Source organism: Dama dama, chromosome 8, assembly GCF_033118175.1.
Source record: "Dama dama isolate Ldn47 chromosome 8, ASM3311817v1, whole genome shotgun sequence".
Lineage (NCBI taxonomy): Eukaryota > Metazoa > Chordata > Mammalia > Artiodactyla > Cervidae > Dama > Dama dama.
In genome coordinates this window covers 27541303-27561382 of record NC_083688.1, presented here as the reverse complement: position 1 = coordinate 27561382, position 20080 = coordinate 27541303, and the positions used below count along the sequence as shown (strand labels likewise).

General features: G+C 54.3%; 1 protein-coding gene across 1 annotated transcript; it reads left to right on the top strand.

The window, feature by feature from the left end:
- The first annotated feature begins 2614 nt into the window (after nt 1–2614).
- Nucleotides 2615–9686, top strand: DES (desmin). The gene is made up of 9 exons (XM_061148668.1): nt 2615–3270; nt 4245–4305; nt 4426–4521; nt 4641–4802; nt 4974–5099; nt 5519–5739; nt 7019–7062; nt 8591–8673; nt 8892–9686. Exons 1-9 carry the CDS (start codon nt 2693–2695, stop codon nt 8931–8933), a joined length of 1413 nt encoding a protein of 470 aa, XP_061004651.1. The 5' UTR covers nt 2615–2692; the 3' UTR covers nt 8934–9686.
- Nucleotides 9687–20080: the final 10394 nt, after the last annotated feature.

Below are 20080 nucleotides of genomic sequence, written 5' to 3'. Positions count from 1 at the left end.
TCATTTCACTAAGGAACTGAGGCCTCAGGCTGGTCCAAAGGGCAATTTCCTTATGTGGTCTGGAGACTGTTCACAGAGAGGAGTCCCAAAAGTGTTCTGGCCTCTTTAGTGTTGTGGAAATGGGCGCACAGTCTCCTTACAGCATATTAGCCAGGGTTGTTTTGATTACAAATGGCAGTAGCCAATACCAAGTCTCTTCAGTTGAAAAAAAAAAAAAGGAAAGTTTATTGGCCCCAAACCCAGGAAGGATACTGGGGGAGCTCACAAAATAGAGAACTGAAGAACCAGGGTCCCAGGAGATGGAATTTAGGACTTCCAGCCTCACATTCTCCTTCTATCTGGGTGTCTCTGCTTCTCCCGGAACGCTGACCTCTTTTTCTTCCTATGCCAGAAAGACCTCCCCAGTGGGCAGGAAACATGGTTGCCAGAGGGTCCAGTTTAGTAATCCCAGTTCCGTGTATAAATTCCAGGGTGGGTCTCTGATTGGCCCTGGTCAGGTCCAGGCCTGCCCCTTGAGCCAACCGCTGCAGTCAGAGGGATGCAGTTATAAGAGTGGCTGGGATCACCTGTCCACTCGTGGACAGGTGTGTCTCATGGATGTGTGTGTTTGTGTGCACGCAGCATATGTTAACAAAAGAAGGGGATGGGAAAGAAATCTTGCAGGCTACTTTGAACAAGGACAGTGCTGCCTGTCCAAAGGGACATGCAAAAGAGTCACATGGTCTCCCAAAAATTCTCCAGGAGCCTACAATCTAGTATGGGAGACGAGACACAAAAATAACCAGAACACAACAGCTTGCACTGACTCGAAGGCTGGATAAGAATATCTGGAACTCCCCACCCACCTCATAAGCTTGTCTCTGGGATAAAAATTAGAAACTGAATGTGAAAGGGCTTTGCAAAGACAGCAGCCACAAAGCTCTTTGCAGTTAACCTGGCACATTCACACATACCCTGGGGACAAGCATGGGCTCTGAAGTCAGGCTGCCTCAGCTTCCTGAGCTGCAACATGGGGTGTCAAGAGAATTGGGGATCATGGATGGGGAGCGCTTAGCAGAGTGACACACGGTGGGTGCTCAGAATACACAAGGTAGTATTATTCGCATATTGTTACTTGAGCCTCTTCAAACCCATAGCCGGTAGACACCGCCAGGGTGACCATTCCTACTTTATAGTGAGGACTCAGAGAAGGGAAGGACTTGCCTGATTGTAATTACATCTTCAGGTGATGGCAGAGCTAGGATAAGACCAGACCTCTATTCCCAAACTTTGCATTCCTAAAGGGTCAAGGCCGAAGAGAGACCTGAATAGTGCCAGGTGGAGGTATGGAGAGACAGCCAATATTCATGGAGAAGCGGAAATGTCCTTAGGGGTCAGCCAGTGCCTTGTACTAAGGAGGAGACCTGTGAAGGGATGGACAAGCCCTATTCGGGGCTTCTCTGCTGGGGGCCTGGAGCATGAAGTGGGTGGGAAGTGATTGGGGCTCATCACCTCAAACCTTCCTCCACCATCTGACACCCATGTCTCCTCAGGTATCCCACCCTCCACCCCCCCAGAGCGCCTCTCCTGTGTGCTTGTTCCCCGGACTGATGCATTCTCCTCTATAAATACCAGCTCTGGTATTTGGGGTTGGCAGCTGTTGCTGCCAGGGAGATGGCTGGGTTGACATGAGGCTCCTGACAAAACAGAAACCCCTGGTGTGTGGGGGTGGGGGAGGAAGGGGGATGAATCAGAGAGGGGGTGGGGTGCGCTCAGGGGAACAGAAGCCCAGAGAAGTTGGCCCTGTGGGGGTGAGAGTGTACAGTTATAATTGTTATAATTGGAAACTGAGAGCCTACCAGGCCCTTTCTGGAAATCACCCTGCTGTTTATAAACTTGAGGCTGCACCCTCATTGGTAGGGGTGGGGTGGAAAAGGGCCTTCAGGAATCCAGAGGGAAACTGAGGCTGGGAGCTGGAATGCAGGTGCTAGTGGACATGCCTGAGGAGGTGGGCTCCAGCGGGGATGGCTGCCGGCCCCAGGGAGGTCTTCCCATCCTCCCTGCCTGTCAGAGACCCTCCTCCACTAGGCCTGGCTAGGGCATTCCTGGTCTTTGCCTGAGCCCTCCTAAATGTTTGCCACTTTCAGAGACTCTTTAGAAAAAAAGAAAAAGAAAAACAAAGGTGATTTGGAGACTGTCTTGGAAATAGGCCTTGGCTCTTCAGGAAATGACCCGAAGTATCTCCTTGGAGCCAAAAGAAACCCCCTCACACTAAATGGAAGCCTCTCCCCAGCTCTCTCCCCTGACCACCCCAGGAGGAGGCAGGCACCCAAAGACTGAAAGCGGTCTGGCCGGGGGCTCCAGACACGCTTGCGCCCCGGTGAAGCGGCTGGCAGGCCTGCCCAACCTCTGCCCTCCTAGGTCCGCCAGCCTCTCCCACATCCCGCAGGGGCCCCCACCCACCCGCCCGCTGAGGGGCTCAGGCCTCTTGCGGGGGAGCTGGCCTCCCCGCCCCCACGCCAGGGGCCGCCCTTTCCTGGCAGGACAGCGGGATCCTGCAGCTGTCAGGGGAGGGGCGGCGGGGGCTGATGTCAGGAGGGATACAAATAGTGCGGACGGCCGGGGGCCCTGTCTCCCCTCGCCACATCCACTCTCCGGCCGGCCGCCCGCCGCCTCCTTCTCCGCGCCGCCCAGCCTCGCCCGCGCCGCCACCATGAGCCAGGCCTACTCGTCCAGCCAGCGGGTGTCGTCCTACCGCCGCACCTTCGGCGGGGCCCCCAGCTTCCCGCTCGGCTCCCCGCTGAGCTCGCCGGTGTTCCCGCGCGCGGGCTTCGGCACCAAGGGCTCCTCGAGCTCGGTGACATCCCGCGTGTACCAGGTGTCGCGCACGTCGGGCGGGGCCGGGGGCCTGGGGGCGCTGCGGGCCAGCCGGCTGGGCGCGACCCGCGTGCCCTCCTCCTACGGCGCGGGCGAGCTGCTGGACTTCTCGCTGGCCGATGCCGTGAACCAGGAGTTCCTGACCACGCGCACCAACGAGAAGGTGGAGCTGCAGGAGCTCAATGATCGCTTCGCCAACTACATCGAGAAGGTGCGCTTCCTGGAGCAGCAGAACGCGGCGCTTGCCGCCGAGGTGAACCGGCTCAAGGGCCGGGAGCCGACGCGCGTGGCCGAGATCTACGAGGAGGAGCTGCGCGAGCTGCGGCGCCAGGTGGAGGTGCTTACTAACCAGCGCGCCCGCGTCGACGTCGAGCGGGACAACCTGCTGGACGACCTGCAGCGGCTCAAGGCCAAGTGAGCACCCGCGAGCGCCCCCAGAACCCCCTCCCTCTCCAGGGGCCGGGCACGGGCTAGGCCTGGGGCTGGGTCCAGTGGTCAGTACCCCGTCGTACCCAGGGTGAGGGTGGTCTAGCTGTGTTCCCGGGAGAGGGGGGAGAGACGCCTTGCCTCTCTCTCCCTGTGCTCTCAGGCTGCAGACGAGGCTACGGTCCTAGTTTTCTTGGGGACATCATGGAGTGGTAATGGGCGACCTTGGGAGACCAGGTGCTTCTTAAAAGCATCTTAAGATGCTGGGGTGATGTTTCTGGGTTCAGGTGGGCACATGGAAGGAGAAAGGAGGCCCATAGGCAGTGGGAGGGAGGGGACAGGTTGGTAGGAGACAAGGAAATCTGGGGCCTGCAGTAGCTCTCAGTTCATCTGTGATGAAGCCCTGTGGTTCCGGGTAGAGAGGGGATCTTGACCCCTGGGCCAGACTTAAGCTTTACAGGGAGGGATGGATAAGCTGGAGGAAAGGGGAGAGTGAGTGGGGGTGGGAGGTTGCAGCCCTCAGACAGATTGGAAGACTGATTGTGGGCTCCACCAGGCTCCCTGTGCTTCAGGCAGCAAGAAAAAAGCAAATACTGGTGGGTCCTGCTTTTCTGCCCAAGTGATCACTGGCCTACCACCCAGGTCACAAACATTAAATGAGCACCTACATGGGCCAGGCTGGGGCTGGGGCCCGGGAACCTGGAGGTGGATAAAATAAGAACCCTGAGGTGGATAAAATAAGACGCGGTTCTTAATCCCAGGGAGGTCACAAACTAGCGAGGACGCGGACTTCCAGGGTGTGGTTCCAGGGCAGAGATTGGAGCCACTTCCTGTCCCCTCCCTGTGTGGGCGGGCCCTCCTCACTCTATTCTGAGCCCACTCCCTGGGCAGCCCCCAGTCAGTCTTCTCCCCAGCCCGTTTGATCCTCACCATCTGTCTGTCCTTCTGCCTGTGTCTGCCAGGCTGCAAGAGGAAATTCAGCTGAAAGAAGAAGCGGAGAACAATTTGGCTGCCTTCCGAGCCGTGAGTCCTCTTGGTTCTCCAGCTGCCTTACCCCTTCTGTCCCCTCTGTGTCACGCCTGGTCTCCCTCTGCCCTGCCCGGGTGATCAGTGTCCCTTTCCCTCTTGCTTGACCTTTCCCAGGACGTGGATGCAGCCACTCTAGCTCGAATTGACCTGGAGCGCAGGATCGAATCTCTCAACGAGGAAATCGCGTTCCTTAAGAAAGTGCACGAAGAGGTACTATGCCCTGGTGAAAGTGGCTGGAGTGGATGGTGGTGCTGCTGGACTCTGGGAGTTGGGGTGTGAGGCTACGTATGGGGGCTGGTTGGGGACTGAAGCCTAGCCATACCCTGCAGGAGATCCGTGAGCTACAGGCCCAGCTTCAGGAACAGCAGGTCCAGGTGGAGATGGACATGTCGAAACCAGACCTCACTGCTGCCCTCAGGGACATCCGTGCTCAGTATGAGACCATCGCGGCCAAGAATATCTCGGAAGCCGAGGAATGGTACAAGTCAAAGGTGAGACTCTGGCGGCTCCTCTGGCCCCCTCATTCCCAGTTTGGAGGTATTTCCTATGGCTCCATCCCTGGGGAGGAGGGTGAGCCCAGGGTCTCCATGCTTCCTTGCCCACCCCTTCCGGTATCCTGCATCCTCCCTGTCATCTCAGGGACCCTCTCTCTTTGCCCTTAGGTGTCCGACCTGACCCAGGCAGCCAACAAGAACAACGACGCGCTGCGCCAGGCCAAGCAGGAGATGATGGAGTACCGCCACCAGATTCAGTCCTACACCTGCGAGATCGACGCCCTCAAGGGCACCGTGAGTCCCTGCCCACCTCACCTGGCCCAGCCCTTCCCATCTGCGGCTCATGCTCTGTGACCTCCAGCCCACCACACACCCTCTCTGGGCCTCTGTCTCCTCATATCTACCACAGGGGTAGAAACAGACAGGTGGACTCCCGGGGCAGGGGGATGCTCTCAGGAATCGTGGGACTCCTGCGTGGAGGCAGGGAGGGTGGGCAGCCGTGCTCCCTTGTATCAGCTGTATTCTCTGAGATTCCACATAAGGCTTCATTTGAGTTCCGAGTTCCCTGGCTCAGAGGACTCTGACAAGTCCTAGGCTTGGCCATCTGGGGTGCCTCGCAGCCCAGAGACTGTGCCTCTCTCCATCCTGGGCCCTGCCTGTCCCCCCGACCGCCAGCACAGCCCATCCTTGACCTGGGCACCCCTCCCCTGCAGAACGACTCACTGATGAGGCAGATGAGGGAGCTGGAGGACCGCTTTGCTAGTGAGGCCAGTGGCTACCAGGACAACATCGCCCGCCTGGAGGAGGAGATCCGACACCTCAAGGATGAGATGGCCCGCCACCTGCGCGAGTACCAGGACCTGCTCAATGTCAAGATGGCCTTGGACGTGGAGATTGCCACCTACCGGAAGCTGCTGGAGGGCGAGGAGAGCCGGTGAGGGGCGAGGCAGAGGCTGACTGTGGGGTCCTGGAGGGGGTTGTGGTGAGGGCTCCTTCCTGCCCTGAAGCGGGGCTCAGGATCACCATCACAAGATCTAGAAACAATATTATACAAGAGGCCACCACTCCGCTAATTATAGAAAATTAACCAAAGCCACCTGGGTAAAAAGTGATTTAATTAATAGCTTTTATAAAAAGAGAAATATAAGTATTCCCACATCCACCTTCAGAATTAAGAACCAGCAGCATAAAACCATATTCAGCAACTAGTAATAAAACATCACTGCCAGTCAAGGGAGAGATAGAAGCAGAGCCGGGAGTGATGAGGAAGGAAAGGGAGGGGGCAGAGAGAGATGAATGGAGACAAATGGAGCCGGGACGTGATAGGCTAGGAGAGAAGGTGCAGAGACTCATGCTCAGAGGGTGCACACACACGCACCTGTACACACACACATATGCTCACAGGAAAAGATGCAATGACACGCTCAGAACAAATCACCTTTAGACACAAGAACATCATACAACCAAAAAGGGACACAAGGGAACCTTCTTTGTTGATGGAAATATTCTATATCTTGATTTGGACTGGTGGTTACTTGGATGTAGACACTGATCAAAACTCACTGGATTGAACTGTAAAGATCTGTACATTTCACTATGTAAACCTAATGTCAATTCAAAACAGGTCATTTACTCAACAAAATGATGCCCACTGATGCTCACAACAATGATAAAATCTGAAGTTTAAAAAAATCAGCTGACATATTTAGATACAGATTTATAGAGAGGAAGATTTCAGATACTGTAGAATAATATCCACATATAATGACCCCTTGAGGTAGCTAAGGTCACATTGCATTTTCCCAGCTCTAGGCATAAACAGGGGTGGCAGTTCCTGGAACTTGCCTTCATGTGAGTGGACCAGAGATTCCCAGAGTGACTGGAGGGTGGGCACATGCAGTGGATGTCATCTACAGCTCCTGTTGATACACCCTGCAATGCCAAGGGCAAGAAAGATATCCGGGTACAGTGGAGGGTGCAGTGGGGGTCCTGGTGTTACACCAGCAGGTCAGAGATGGACTGGGTGATAGAAGGGACAGTTCCTGGGACAGCTCGAGTTGGCCTTTGGCCCCATGCCCCAAGCAGTGTTGAAGTCAGTGGGACTGGGACAGCTGAGGATGGTGTTCACAGAGGATCAGGGCAAGCTTTGAGGGGTGGTGATGAGAGAGATGGAGGGTCCTAACCCTTTGGGGGCCTGGTCTCTCTCCTTTTAGGATCAACCTCCCTATCCAGACCTTCTCTGCCCTCAACTTCCGAGGTGAGTGTGTGTTAGCAAGTGGAGGCTGGAGTGGCAGAGGGTAAGAGGCCAGCATGGGCACTGCCCAAGGCCAGCCAAGAGGGGAGGAAACACCACAGGGAAAGGACTGGGGTCTGGGGAACCGAAAGGGGGCTGCTACAGGAGAATGGGGAAGTTTAGGTAGAGGCATCTTCTGACAAAGGAAGATTTTTATTTTATTTTTTTATTTCATGGTGTTGTATTGTATGACCATGTCCCCTGCATCTTCTGGGCATTTTAAGGGGCCAACAATTTCTTTTTTCTAATATATCCAAACTCTGAGGAGGTACTAGCGGTATCCTTGGGGACCTGGCAGCAGAAGCATCTAGAACCGTATGCCTGAGCTACAAGGCACCCACCACTTACTGTCTGTTTGATAAGATGCCAAGCACCCCCCACTGCCCTCCAGCTGCTTGTTGAATATTTCCAGCTTTCTGGAGCAAGAAGTTGGGTGCTTGTTTTAAAAAATGAAGCCAAACCTTAGCAAAGCCAAACAATTAAAAGAACGAACTCCTAGGGCATTCTGCCATTCTGACATTAGTAATATGCAGATCGAGTGGCTTTCCAACCCCGGAGAGCAGAAAAACACGCTCTAATGATACATTAGGAAAGCAAGTTGGAGTCCTTGGCAGCTTCGCCTTTCCTAGATCAAATCTTTTATATATTCGATGTTCATTTCCATCAGAAAAAAATACATGCCGTGCTCCACCGAGCTGCAATGTTCATCACAGGCTGGCTGACTGCTAAGGAGATTTATGAACACCAAACTCATAACACCAAGGACCTAAATTTGACCCTTCCAATAAAACTCAGAATGGCTCTTTTCCGTTAGCAGTTTATGCAGATACCAAGTGTGAGCCTTGCATTTAAAATCGCTTAATGCTTTTTCAAGTCAATAGTTCTGGGCCATGACAGGGCAAGTACCGCTGCTACCATTTATTTCACAGTGGGGAAACTGAGGCATGGAGGGGCAAGTGACTGGCCATCCGCACAATACATCAGTGACTGATTCCTGTCCATCTTTCTTTCATTAAGACATCAAGTTGTTCATCCGGAGACAAAGGGGTCTGGGGACCATGAGATCCTTCAAAAGAGTGCCTTGGTTCTGGGCTCTAGGGTCCTAACTGTCAGGGTACAAATTCCTGCAGGGATCTCCTGGGGACCAGGGGTGGAGAGGGAGCGAGGAGGGGTGCCGGTGGGGGTGGAATGCTGGGTGGCCTGGGGCCTAGGTGATCCCCCAGCCTCTTGAACCTGCCAACACCTCAAGCACACCTGTTGGCTCCTCGTCTTCTCTCAGCCCTGGGACAGCCCCTTGGGTCTGCAGAGCCACCTACTGGGTGCTGGGCACCAGGACAGGTGAAGATGTTTTGCTGAAAAAGTAACAGGCCCATATTGAGGGGGTGGGCGTCTTCCGGGCTCTGCCCGGTGAGACCAGGGAAGGACTCCCAGCCACAGGAACAGGCCGGGTCTGGCCTGGGTCAGGCTGAGTGTGTGGATGAATCTGTTACAGAAACAAGCCCCGAGCAGAGGGGTTCTGAGGTCCATACCAAGAAGACGGTGATGATCAAGACCATCGAGACCCGGGACGGGGAGGTGAGTGGTCTGCCTGGTCCCCTTACCCCTGAGGTGGGGGGAGTCTGTGGGGTGTGTCTAGGGGGGCTGTCAGCCAGGTGTCTTCTACCAGCTGTGTTGGTTCTGCCTGGGGGCAGAGGGGTCTGCCACGCTGGGAACGAGGCGTTCTGGGGTCGTGACTCCATCCAGTCATGACTCCGGCCAGCCCTGGGTTAGACTGGGTTTCTCTTCCTCTCCAGGTCGTCAGTGAGGCCACACAGCAGCAGCATGAGGTGCTCTAAAGCCAGAGACCTCTCTGCCACCAGAGACCGTGCTCACTTCTGTCCTCACTGCCTCCTAAAGCCAGCCTCCCTCTGTCCCAGGGCACCACCCCCAGCCACAGTGCTCCCCTCACAGCCTCTGACCCCTGCTCACTGCGACCACCCCTCCTGGTCCCCACAGGGGACATGGCCCAACCCTCCCAGGCACAGGGAGCCCCTGCTATGTGAGGTCTGGATGTTGAAGTGAGGGGGCCTGGCCCTGGGCCGCCCCTGGAGTGTGCTGGGCAGGGCCAGACTGGAGCCAAGACAAGGCACTGACCCTGCCCTTCCCACCTCCATGACCTCAGGCTCTAGCGTGTGGCTTTGGAGAGGACTCCAGAGCAGGACGTAGGAACCCCTCAGGGTCAGGTCAAGCCCTGTGGACCTCCCCACTGCCCCCTCCCCAGCCTGAGTCAGAAAGGCAGCATCCTTAGCAAGCCGGGCAGGTAACTGGGGACATAGACCCCCGTGGGGACTGGGGGGCTTGAGACTGACCCCGTGGTCCCTTACTTTCCCGAGGTGGGCTTACAAAGCAGGGGCTGCAAGAGAGAACCCCCGAAGGTGCCAGATGTGGGAGCAGGAGATGCAGAAAGAGAGAGGGTGGGCGAGATGCTGGAGAGAAGAGGAGAGAGGAGAGAGCGGTCTCAGGCAGGTGGCAGGGGGGCCCACCTCCCCGTGCCTGCCCCTTCCCTGCTGCAGGGGCTCTGAACAGAAACAATAAAAAGTTAAGCACAAGCCTAGTATGGCCCCTGCTGTTTTGACTGCCAGGTCTTCTCTGAGAGAGCCTTGTTGCACTACCTATCTTTTTTTTTTTTTTTTTTTGGCCACATAACACAACATGTGAGATCTTAGTTCCCCAACCAGGGATTGAACCTATGCCCTTGCAAGGGAAGCATGGAGTCCTAACCACTGGACCACCAGGAAATTCCTTGTATCACCTCTTGAGGTGGACTGTGTGCTGCCCTCCTGCCCAGCCAGACTGTCCCCCAGGGCCTGTCACCCCTTCGGTTCCCAGAGCCTCGCAGCCTGGCTGTATGTGTGTAGCATATGGTGGGGGGAGCTTTTGTTGGGGACTCACACATACCTCTTGCTAGGCCCCATTACCAGGACTGCCCCCACGGACTTCTCTGAAGTAGGGCTCCTGTGGTCCTTGCCTAAGGTAGCTTACACCCTCTTCCCACTAAACCTGCATCTTCGAAGCTCAAAGGCCAATTCAGTAAAAATAACCTTGTTAAGAAAAACAGAAAGCTCTATCTCATCCCTGGAGAAGAAGACTCACTGCTCTAAAGATGTCAAGTCACCCTTGACATCTTTAGCTTATAATTTCAGTGTAATACAATCTTAACTAAAATACCAAAGGGAAATTTTGGGAGAATTTGGGAAGATAGGAGGGAATGTAGGACGTATGAAAAAAAAAAAAAAACAACCCAGAAAATCATAAAATAAAATATTAACATATATCTTAAAGGTTTCTGTGGGGAAACCTTAATTATTCAGTACTGGGCATGGTAGCTATGGACTGGGGCAGCGGTGAAATCTGTCTTTTCACTCCTTTCAAAAATTAAATTCCAGGTGGATCAGAGATTTAGGAAGCTTGATAGATCCATGTAGGTCTCTGTCTTCCAACCACCCCTCAGATTTAAGAGGTTACCCTTTAGAAGCAGGAAGAGGGTAGAGATCACAAACATGATAAATTCGGACATTTTGTAAGGGAAATAAATCCAATAGAGATTTAGTCCTAAAGTCCTTAGTATGCTGTTCCTAACTGGCTTTTCTCAGAAGGTTCCAAAAGCCTTTCTGGTGTCTCCTCCCCCTTCTTGGATGCAGCCCTGGCTCATGAGTTGCCAGGCTCCCCCCGTAACTTGTGTGGTCCCTCCCTCCAGGGCTCCAGGAAGGACCCCCTTTTCAAGGTATGCTATCCTTCATCTTGCCCTGGGAGCATCTGGAGTTAAACCTCATGTCCCTCACCCTCCCTTCCTTTCCCCCCAATCCTCCAGCAGAGTGAACCCTGCAGGCCCTAGAACACTCCATCCCCCCAATTAACCGGTGGTGGACCCCCAAGAAAAATAAGCAGGAGCATTTCCTGTGCACACTGGGATCGAGGCGGGTGGCACCTTCTTATCCTGAGCCTATGGGGGGCCCTGGAATCTGAGCTCCTCTCTGTGTGAGAGAGACTCCTGGGTGAGGTGGGCCCACGTGGATGTGGTGGTGTACGTGTACCTGTGAGTAACCTCCGGAGTCTCTCAGCTTGCTCTTCCCCTTGAATGAGTTCTGAGCACTTATCTACCCCACAAAGGATAAAGGGACATGAGGTCAGAGAAAGGCTTAGAGGCTTCCCTACCTTCCCAAAAAAGGCTTAGGTGCAGACTGGTCACTAGAAGGAGAGAGTGGAGGACTCTAGACTGGCAGATCCAGACCTCAAAGGCCCCCAGACCATGACTTGCCCCCTGGGGCCTTGCCCCACATCTTGACCAGCTGTCCTCAGGCTCCGCTTGAGTGTCTCTGGGGTCTAAGAACACACTGCCTCTTCAGGGGCCCCTTCTTGCTGGGACAGCTCTGAAGATCAGAAAGCCCTTCCTTCTCACACATGTCCCTGTGATGGCTACCCATCTGTCCTCAGAGAAGGGAGGAGGCCCAGGGGAAAGCATGGTCTGAGTTGAGCCTTCCTGGACTGGGGTTTCTGGTTCTAAGCCCTCTGCTTTGTCCGTCTCCCTGGGAGTTGGACAGTGACCTAGGAATCTGGGGCAGAGGAGATGCATGTGGCCTGATCCCAGAGAATAGACAAAAATAAACTGAAAAAGATCTGGGTCTCCGGTGGTCATACACATACACCCAGATCTTCAGGTGCACCCACGCACACATACACCCCACCCCCTCCATGGCTAAAACTCTCCCTACTCCTTGGGAACTGGTGTCTGAACACTGAGAAATAAGAGGGTTCAGAGGGCTGACCAGCTTCCCACCATGGGAGCAGTTCCAGACCAACTCAGGCCCCACCTGAGCACTTGGAATGGGAAGGATTGTGGAGGCAAACATGTCCATAAGCCAAGAACTGACGTCTCAGCAGGCCGTTTCCTATCCTGTCTGTCCACTCTGGCTATCCCGCCACCCCTGTGCCTGGAGACAAAGCATTCCACTCACTCACCACTTCTCTCACTCCTCCTCTGACCACCAGCCTGCCCAGGACTCATATGCAAATCACTGACCTTTGATTCAACACCTAAAATGTCAGCTAACCAAGGACAAGGTTTTCATTCATTATATTCACTACTCCAGGTGCCCGGAAGAGGGCTTTGTCCATAGAAGGTGCCCATCAAATATTTAAATACTTGTTGAATGAATACCCACTGGGCACTTTTATTTACTTTTCTCTAAATTAAATATTTACCAGAAAGGTTGACGGTCCCCACTTCATTCACTGATTCATCAGTAAGCTTTTGCCATGTGCCAGGCACATGGTGCCTCATTATGACTTGGAGGAATGTCTCCACGGCCCAGAGAGATGGGTGGACTGCCAAGGTCACACAGCGTATCATTGGCAGAGGACGGGGGCCCCTGCTCCTTGGCCTCCAGAGCGCAGATTTCTTTCCATGACACCACAGGCTTGTGATTGCAAAGCAGGGCAGACTGGCAGCACACACCAGCCGGGCGCCAGGCCTCGGGGCACGGTGGGGCCGCTCTGAGGGACAGATGAGCGCCTTGCAGCCAGCTGCTCTGGGTGAGGGCCCTGGCGAGGGCAGGAGGGTTTCCGGCGTCACAGTCAGTGCGGGCTCCTCCAGGAGAGGGCGCCCGCGACTTGCCAGGGCCTGTGCCCTCCTGACCCAGGCCCGCACACTCCTGCCCACACCTCAGCGAAAGCCCCCATTGTGGTCATTCAACCAGGAGAGGATGAGCGACGTTCCAGGCTCTGTGCCAGGCCCTTTTAAATAGTTAATATTTGTTTTAATATTTAATATAATAATTTAAAGCCATCACAACAACCTAAGTCAGATCATGTAATTCCTCGGCTCAGAATCCTCTGAGATGGCTTCTTGTTTCACTAGGAATAAAAGAGTCATGGCCTACAAGATGCTAGGCTATCTGGCCCCTGCTGCCTGTCTGACCTGTCCCTCCAGCTCCCCCACACTGCCCTCAGCCCTGCTCTTCTGGAGCCCACAGGGTATATGCTTCCTGGAGCAGTCCTGCCCAGACTTCTGCTCCCTCTGCCTCCTCACCCCTTCAAGATTGGCTCAACTATTCTGCGTGAGGCCAATTCCTACCACTCTGTTTCAAAGTGCAAGCCCCTCACCACACTCCCATCTCCCGTGTGTGTGTGTGTGTGTGTGTGTGTGAAGTCACTTCAGTTGTGTCCAACTCTTTGTGATGCTGTGGACTGTAGCCCACCAGGTTCTCTGTCCATAGGATTCTCCAGGCAAGAATACTGGAATGGGTCGCCATTTCCTCCTCCAGGGGATCTTTCTGACCCAGGGATCGAACCCGAGTTTCCTGCACCTCCTGCATTGGCAGGTGGTTCGTTTACCGCTAGCACCACCTGGGCAGTACTCCCCACTCCCATCTCCCTTATCCTGCTTCATTGCCTCAGAATACTTATCTTCTACTGATCTTTATAATTTGTTTCTCTATAGTTGTCTCCTTCCTTGAATATATGCAACACGGGAGTAGGAAGCCTTGTCTGTTTCTTTTTAAAAATTTATTTATTTTTGGCTGTGCTGGGTCTTTGTTGCTGTTGCAGTCTTTCTCTAATTGAGGCAAGTAGGGGCTACTCTCTAGTTGTGGTGCATATGGGTGTTTCCTTGTGGTGGCTTCCCTTGTTGCGGAACACAGGCTCTGGAGCACAGGCTCCGGTAGTTGTGGCATGGGATTAGCTGTCCTTCGGCAAATGGAAATCTTCCTGGACTAGGGATCAAACCCATGTCCCCTGCATTGGCAGGCAGATTCCCAATGACTGGACCACCAGGGAAGTCTCCCTTGTCTGTTTTGTTTGCTGCTATTTCCCTAGTGGCCAGCACAGTGCCAGGCACACTAGAGGAACTCAAAAATGTCTGTTGAATGAATGAATAAACCCTGAGTTGGGCTACTCCCAATTTATAGTTGAGGAAACTGAGGCTTAAAGATGTTAAATAACTTGATCTAGATCACAGAGTTAATTTATTCAACCAACCAGCCAACGTTTACTTGCAGACCACCTACCACATTCCATGCAAATTGTTGAGGTATAGTGCTAGGAAGTTTTGGGTTATTGGTTTTTTAAAAATAGTCTCGAATCTTTCAGTCTTGGTGTTCCGTGTGCTTACAATGTCTTCCTCCCCTCCCCATTTTTACTTTATAGAATTCAATTTACGTTTGAGAATTCAACATCAGTGGTTGCCTGAGTTGGTGGAGGGGGCATGGTTGACTATGAAGGAGAAGCTCAGGCCCATCTTTAGGGTGATGAGACTGTTCTGTACCGTCCTGGGGAACCAGGGGCACAGTCGTCTGCATTTGTCAAAACCAGCAGAACTGCACAGCACGAAAAGTAAGTGTTAATATATGTAAACTAAAGCCAAAGATTTCATTCCGCAAGGCTCTCGTCCCTGTAGACATAATCCAGTGTTTACATGGTTTCTTCTCTGCCCTCTCAGTGTACACACACACACAAGCACACTTTGACTTGAGCCTCCCAGAATGACATTAGGGGTGGGGAGGGTTAGCTTCCCCGGTGGCTCAGAGGGTAAAACGTCTGCCTGCAATGCAGGAGACCTGGGTTCAATCCCTGGGTGGGGAAGATCTCCTGGAGAAGGAGGGTTGGCAGGGAGGGATAAGGGAAACTTTCTCCATATAATGACTCCCAGCTCCTCCCTGCTTTTCCCAGGCTTCTTCCCTCAGGGCTCAAGGTCAGGTCTGGGTCTCTCACCTAAACGTTTTTTAAGCTTTTTATTTTGAGATCATTGTAGATTCACATGCAGTTCTAAGAAACAGTACAAAGAGATCCTGTGTATCATTCATCTGGTTTCCTCGAATGGTAACATCTTAGATAATTCTAGTGCAATATCACAGCCAGGAAACTGCCATTGATACAGTCCACCATCTTCTTCAGATTTTATCAGTTTGTGCACTCATTAGTGTGTGTGTGTGTGTGTGCAGGTATTTGGTTCTATGCAATTTTATTACATGTGTAGATTCACATGACTACCATCAGAGTTAAGACACAGATCGTCTCATCATAAAAGTCTCACTTAGACTTTTAAAAGCAATAATGTCCTCGCTTGACTTTTCTCAAAGTATGGCTCTCAGGTGCATCAGAGTCACTGGGCTACTGACGGGCCAATTCTGGGGCCTCCAGGGCCCCATACTTTACCTGCACCTCTGGGAGTGGAGCTTGGAAAGCTGTGCTTTTAACAGAGGCCCATGGACAGGGGAGCCTGGTGGGCCATGGTCCATGGGGTCGCAAAAAGTCGGACACAATGGAAGTGGCCTGGCACAGTACACAATACTTTGAGAACCACAGGTTCTAACTGGCTTCCAAGTCTCCCAGCTCGAATCCACCCTCCCCACTGTGGCTGCCAGAGGGATCCTTCTAAAAAACAGCTCTGACCATATTATCCTACTGCTTAATGCCCTGCAGCGCGCCACTGCCCTGCCTTGCCCTAGGCCATCAGGATAGAGACCTTATCAAGCAAATGTCCTCCTGTCAGGTCCCACCTCTCACCTGGCCCACTGAGGCTCAATCCTTGCAGACTCCTCTGATTCTCCTTTTGGCTTCGCTGGGTGGCTTGTGAGATTTTCCTTCCGCTACCGGAGCTCGAACCCTGTGCGTTTGGCAATCAAAGTGCGGAGCGGAGTTCTAACCACTGGACGGCCAAGGAATTCCCCAGACTCCTCTCATTATTAGCACACATCATCTACTTTCATCATGCTCTGATTTTGGTCATGCTGTTCCCTCTGCCTGGAACGTCCTTCCCACTCTTTTCTGCCTGTTGCAACTCTGTACAACGACTCAGTTCTTACAAATGAGGATGTGGAGGTTGAGAGAGGTTTGATGTCACCCAACAAGTAAGGGCAGGGACTAGCTGGGCGCCGGTCCACCTGACTCCCTGCTCCAGGTCTTTCCGTTCACCACGGCCGTCATGGAGGCTGGGGGAAGCCACTGGTCCCTCTTCCCCAGCCTCTGCTCACCTCCACTTGGGCCTGCTTGCCCACCCGGACCTTCTCTCTCTCTCTCCCCCAGCCGCGTGGGCCTGGGAATCAGAGACCCAGGAGGAGGGAGGAAGGGAAATAGGATTTAGCCCAAGGGTAACCCGACTCCATGAGTGGGTGGCTGGGGGGCGGGGCACACCACAGGGTAGAGGGCTTGGAAAAGGCCTCGGGGACCCCTGTAAGCCAAGTGGGGGGGCGACGGGGACTCCTAAAGGGGGGAGAAGAAGCAGAGTCGAGTCCAAGTCCCCTCCTCTGCCGCCCCCTCCCCCCACTGCGCCCTCGCAACCCGAGCCGGGGGGCCTAAAAATAGCCCCCGAGGCGCAACCGCGGCCGCCCCGGTGACCTTCTGGGTAGCACAGGCCGAAGGCGGGCGGGCGGCAGGAAGGCAGGGCGCCGGCCCCCCAGGACTCATCTCCCAGGGCAACATCCCCCGGGTGCCCCCGTGGCCGTCCAGTTCCGGCGTCTCCCCAGCTCAACTCGCAGAGGCCATGCAGAAAGCCCGGGGCACACGAGGCGAGGACGCGGGCACCAGGGCACCCCCCAGCCCCGGGGTGCCCCCGAAGAGGGCCAAAGTGGGGGCCGGCGGAGGGGCGGCGGCCGCGGTGGCCGGGGCGCCGGTCTTCCTGCGGCCCCTGAAGGACGCGGCGGTGTCTGCGGGCAGCGACGTGCGGCTGCGGGTGGTGGTGAGCGGGACGCCCCAGCCCAGCCTCAGCTGGTTCCGGGATGGGCAGCGCTTGCCCCCGCCGGCCCCCGAGCCCAGCTGCCTGTGGCTGCGGAGCTGCGGGCCGCGGGATGCCGGCGTGTACAGCTGCAGGGCCCAGAACGAGCGGGGCCAGGCCTCCTGCGAGGCGGTTCTCACTGTGCTGGAGGTCGGAGGTAATGGGGAGGTGGGGGCCAAGCCGGGGGGAGGGGGGTGCTCACAGGTAGAGAAGGTTACCGGGCCGGGCCGCCGCTCGGTGGAGGCGTCTGTTCATCAGTCTTTCTCCGGGTGCTCTGGCTTCTTAGCTGTACTGACCCAGGAGTGCCCGTCAAGAGGAAAGTGCAGGAAAAGCGGGTGTCAAGGTCAGAGGTTAAGGGTCAGCGTTTGGTAAGCCAAGCCTGAGCCCCACTCAGGCCTCTCTGAGCATTGCATAGTGGGAACCCTCCTAGTTTCCCTGTAGAGAGGGGCATCCTGGGGAAACTGTTTTCACCGGCTCTCATAATTTAGACTCGGAATCTGCCTCTTCAGACGTGCCTGTATGTCTTAAGGAGGAGACGGGCTCCCCTGGTCTGGCTGTGGTGTTGAGGGGATGGGTCAGAACTCCTCAAAGTCCATTGCCAGGGTAGGTTGGTGTGGTCAGCACTAGGCTGGTTGGAAGGGGCCAGTGGGTGGACAAGTACGGAGAAGGTGCAGAGCAGCAGGCGGTAGAGCCTGGGTTGGGGGTTCCCAGCACAGATGGAGGGGAATGCCTGAGAATCCACACGCAAGCACGCCCATGTGCATGTGCACGGGTGGGCAGTGCAGGGGTCTGGTGGTGCCAGCAGATGAGGGGTTTGTGGAATTGGTATGGGAAGTGCATGGGCCATGTCTACCCGAGGTTCAAAGGGCATGGAAGGGGGCATGGCCCTGCCTGTGTGTGTGAAGGGGTGGGTGATGGTCCCAGGTGGAAGGGAAGGGGCATAAGACTTGGCCCTGTGCTCAGGGTCCTGCTGGGGCTGGTATGGGTGCAGGCCAGGGCCGAATCTCCTTGGGTCAGTGTTTTAGGCTTCCTTTTTGACTTCCTCGGCCCCTCAACCAGTTCTTCTCTAGGCTGAAGACAGAATCTCAGCAGACTGAGTCTTAAGAAATAGACTTCTGAGGAAGAAAACTGCAATTGAGGGAGATGGCAAAGAGCTTGGAGATCATGAGTTTGTCCTGGACATTTTCAGGAGGGAATTCTCGCTCTGGCTGGGTAGTGTCATATAGGGGGACATGCTGAGGGGCTGAAGAGGAGGCATACCATGCTCTCCGGGTATAGCGGGCTACATGGCTCTAGCATCCTGAAGGAACTCAGCAGCCAGAGGGTAAAGAAGGCCGTGGGGTGCAGCTGTCAGGAGCTAGAGCAGGGGCTCGGCCTCCCTCTGCCAGTATCTCCACTCTCTCCCTAGCTCTGCCCTGCCCACCTTCCTCTTCAATGACCGAGAAGGCCAAGGCTGGCTTGTTTTGGTTGGCTTCACACCTGGCCAGGTACAGGCTTTCCTCGCACCCACTCTGGGTTCAGGGGCTGGGGCTCGTCCTGGCAGAACTCTGAGCTGGGGAGGGATCAGACTCCTTGGGGGGGTCTGTTCAGGGGCAAAGGGGGCTGAAAACAGAACATAAATAAAGGCACAATCTATAGGTTGATGAGAACACACTTGGAGGAGAGAGATACGGGGCAGAGCGAAGTGCTGAGAAGGAGCTTGGTGTCATTATGTTTGTTTAGAGTCAGAAAGAACCACAGAGAACTGCACGTCCTAAAGGCTGCCTTTTACGGGTGAGGATGCTGTAGTCCAGAGCAGAGGGGGAGGCCATGACTAGCTGTCTGCTTAAAGACAAACAGCTAGTTATGCCCATCCCAGATCTCAGAACCCAGTCCTCTGAGTTTGGGCTCTGGGGGCCTTTTTACCTCTTAAATTCTGGAGGGAGGAGAGAGAAAAGGGAGGCGGAGCTGTCCTTTGTATGGAGGGGAGGGCCTTTCTGAAGATGAGAACCTCCTTGGTCCCCCAGAGTGGGGGGAGTGACAGGATGCTAGAGCGCCCCCAGCCCCTCTGGAATCCAGGTAGCAGGGTCAGCAGAGCTGAGCCCTGGCTGGGCATACCTAGCCAGAGGCCAGGAGGCCAGTCTGCAGGCTGCTCTAGTGGAATTGCATGTTTGAAAGGCTGGGGTGAGGAAAGGACCCTGGGTGCTGGGGGACTGGATTGGAGACCTTTTGCCACTCATGTCAAAACAGGAAGAGGGTTGGGCTGCAGCAAGTCACATCTGAGAACTTTTTCATACTGATAAAAGCTTTGCCCCAATAGCAGCTTTGCAATTATGATTCACTGGTAATAATTCTTAGTAGCAATGAATTGTAATATGCTGCTGTGTGGCAGGCAATATGCTCTTGTACCCTTTGATGTATCATTTAAGTCCCACAGCAGCCCTAGGGAACCTGAGGCCCAGAGGGATTAAATGAAGCATCTTGGTTGTACTGGTAGGAGGTGGCAAGGCAGGGATGGAAGCCTGGGTCTGTCCCACTGCCAAGAACCACGGACTTGACTACTATGCCCCTCCCACCTGATTGGTGAGGGAGGGGCTTTGCTTTGGTGATGTTGGCTGAGTCTGGCTTCCTCCTCTTTCTACTACCCACCTTCCACCAGTTCCTGCCCAGCGAGAGGTCTGGTCAAGGTCAGTTGGGCAAACAGCTCAGCATTGCTCAGACTTCCTCATGGAAAACTTTCTTGGTTGGGATCAATACCAGGAGGACTTCAGGGTTCTCGAGGAAGTCCAGCCAGGATCTGGCTGCAGAGAGAAGGAGGCAGTTTCCTGGCTGGGATTGCCATCTGGCTCGGCAAGACGGGGTGATGCTAAGGTTCCTGGCACTTCTGAAGCCCAAGATGTTAGCTCAGGGATAGAGGGATATTGGCATGGTTGGGGAAGCTGGGGCCTTGAGAAGACAAGAGGGCTGCAGGCTGGAGAATTTGGAGGATGCAAAATAGGAGGGTGGGATTTGGGGGTATAGAAATGAGGAAAGACTAGGAATAGTGAAGATGGCAGAGATGCAGGATACTTGTAGAGTATTTAACATGTGTAAAGCACCCTGTCTTATTTCAGTATTTAGTCTTCTAAGTTCCAGGTTACTGTTATGACCATTATACATAGAAGAAAAACTGGAGTTCAAAGAGGGAATTTACCCAGCGTCACATAGCGAATGAGGTGACAGAGCCAGATCTGAGTCTAGGTCCACAGTGCCTGT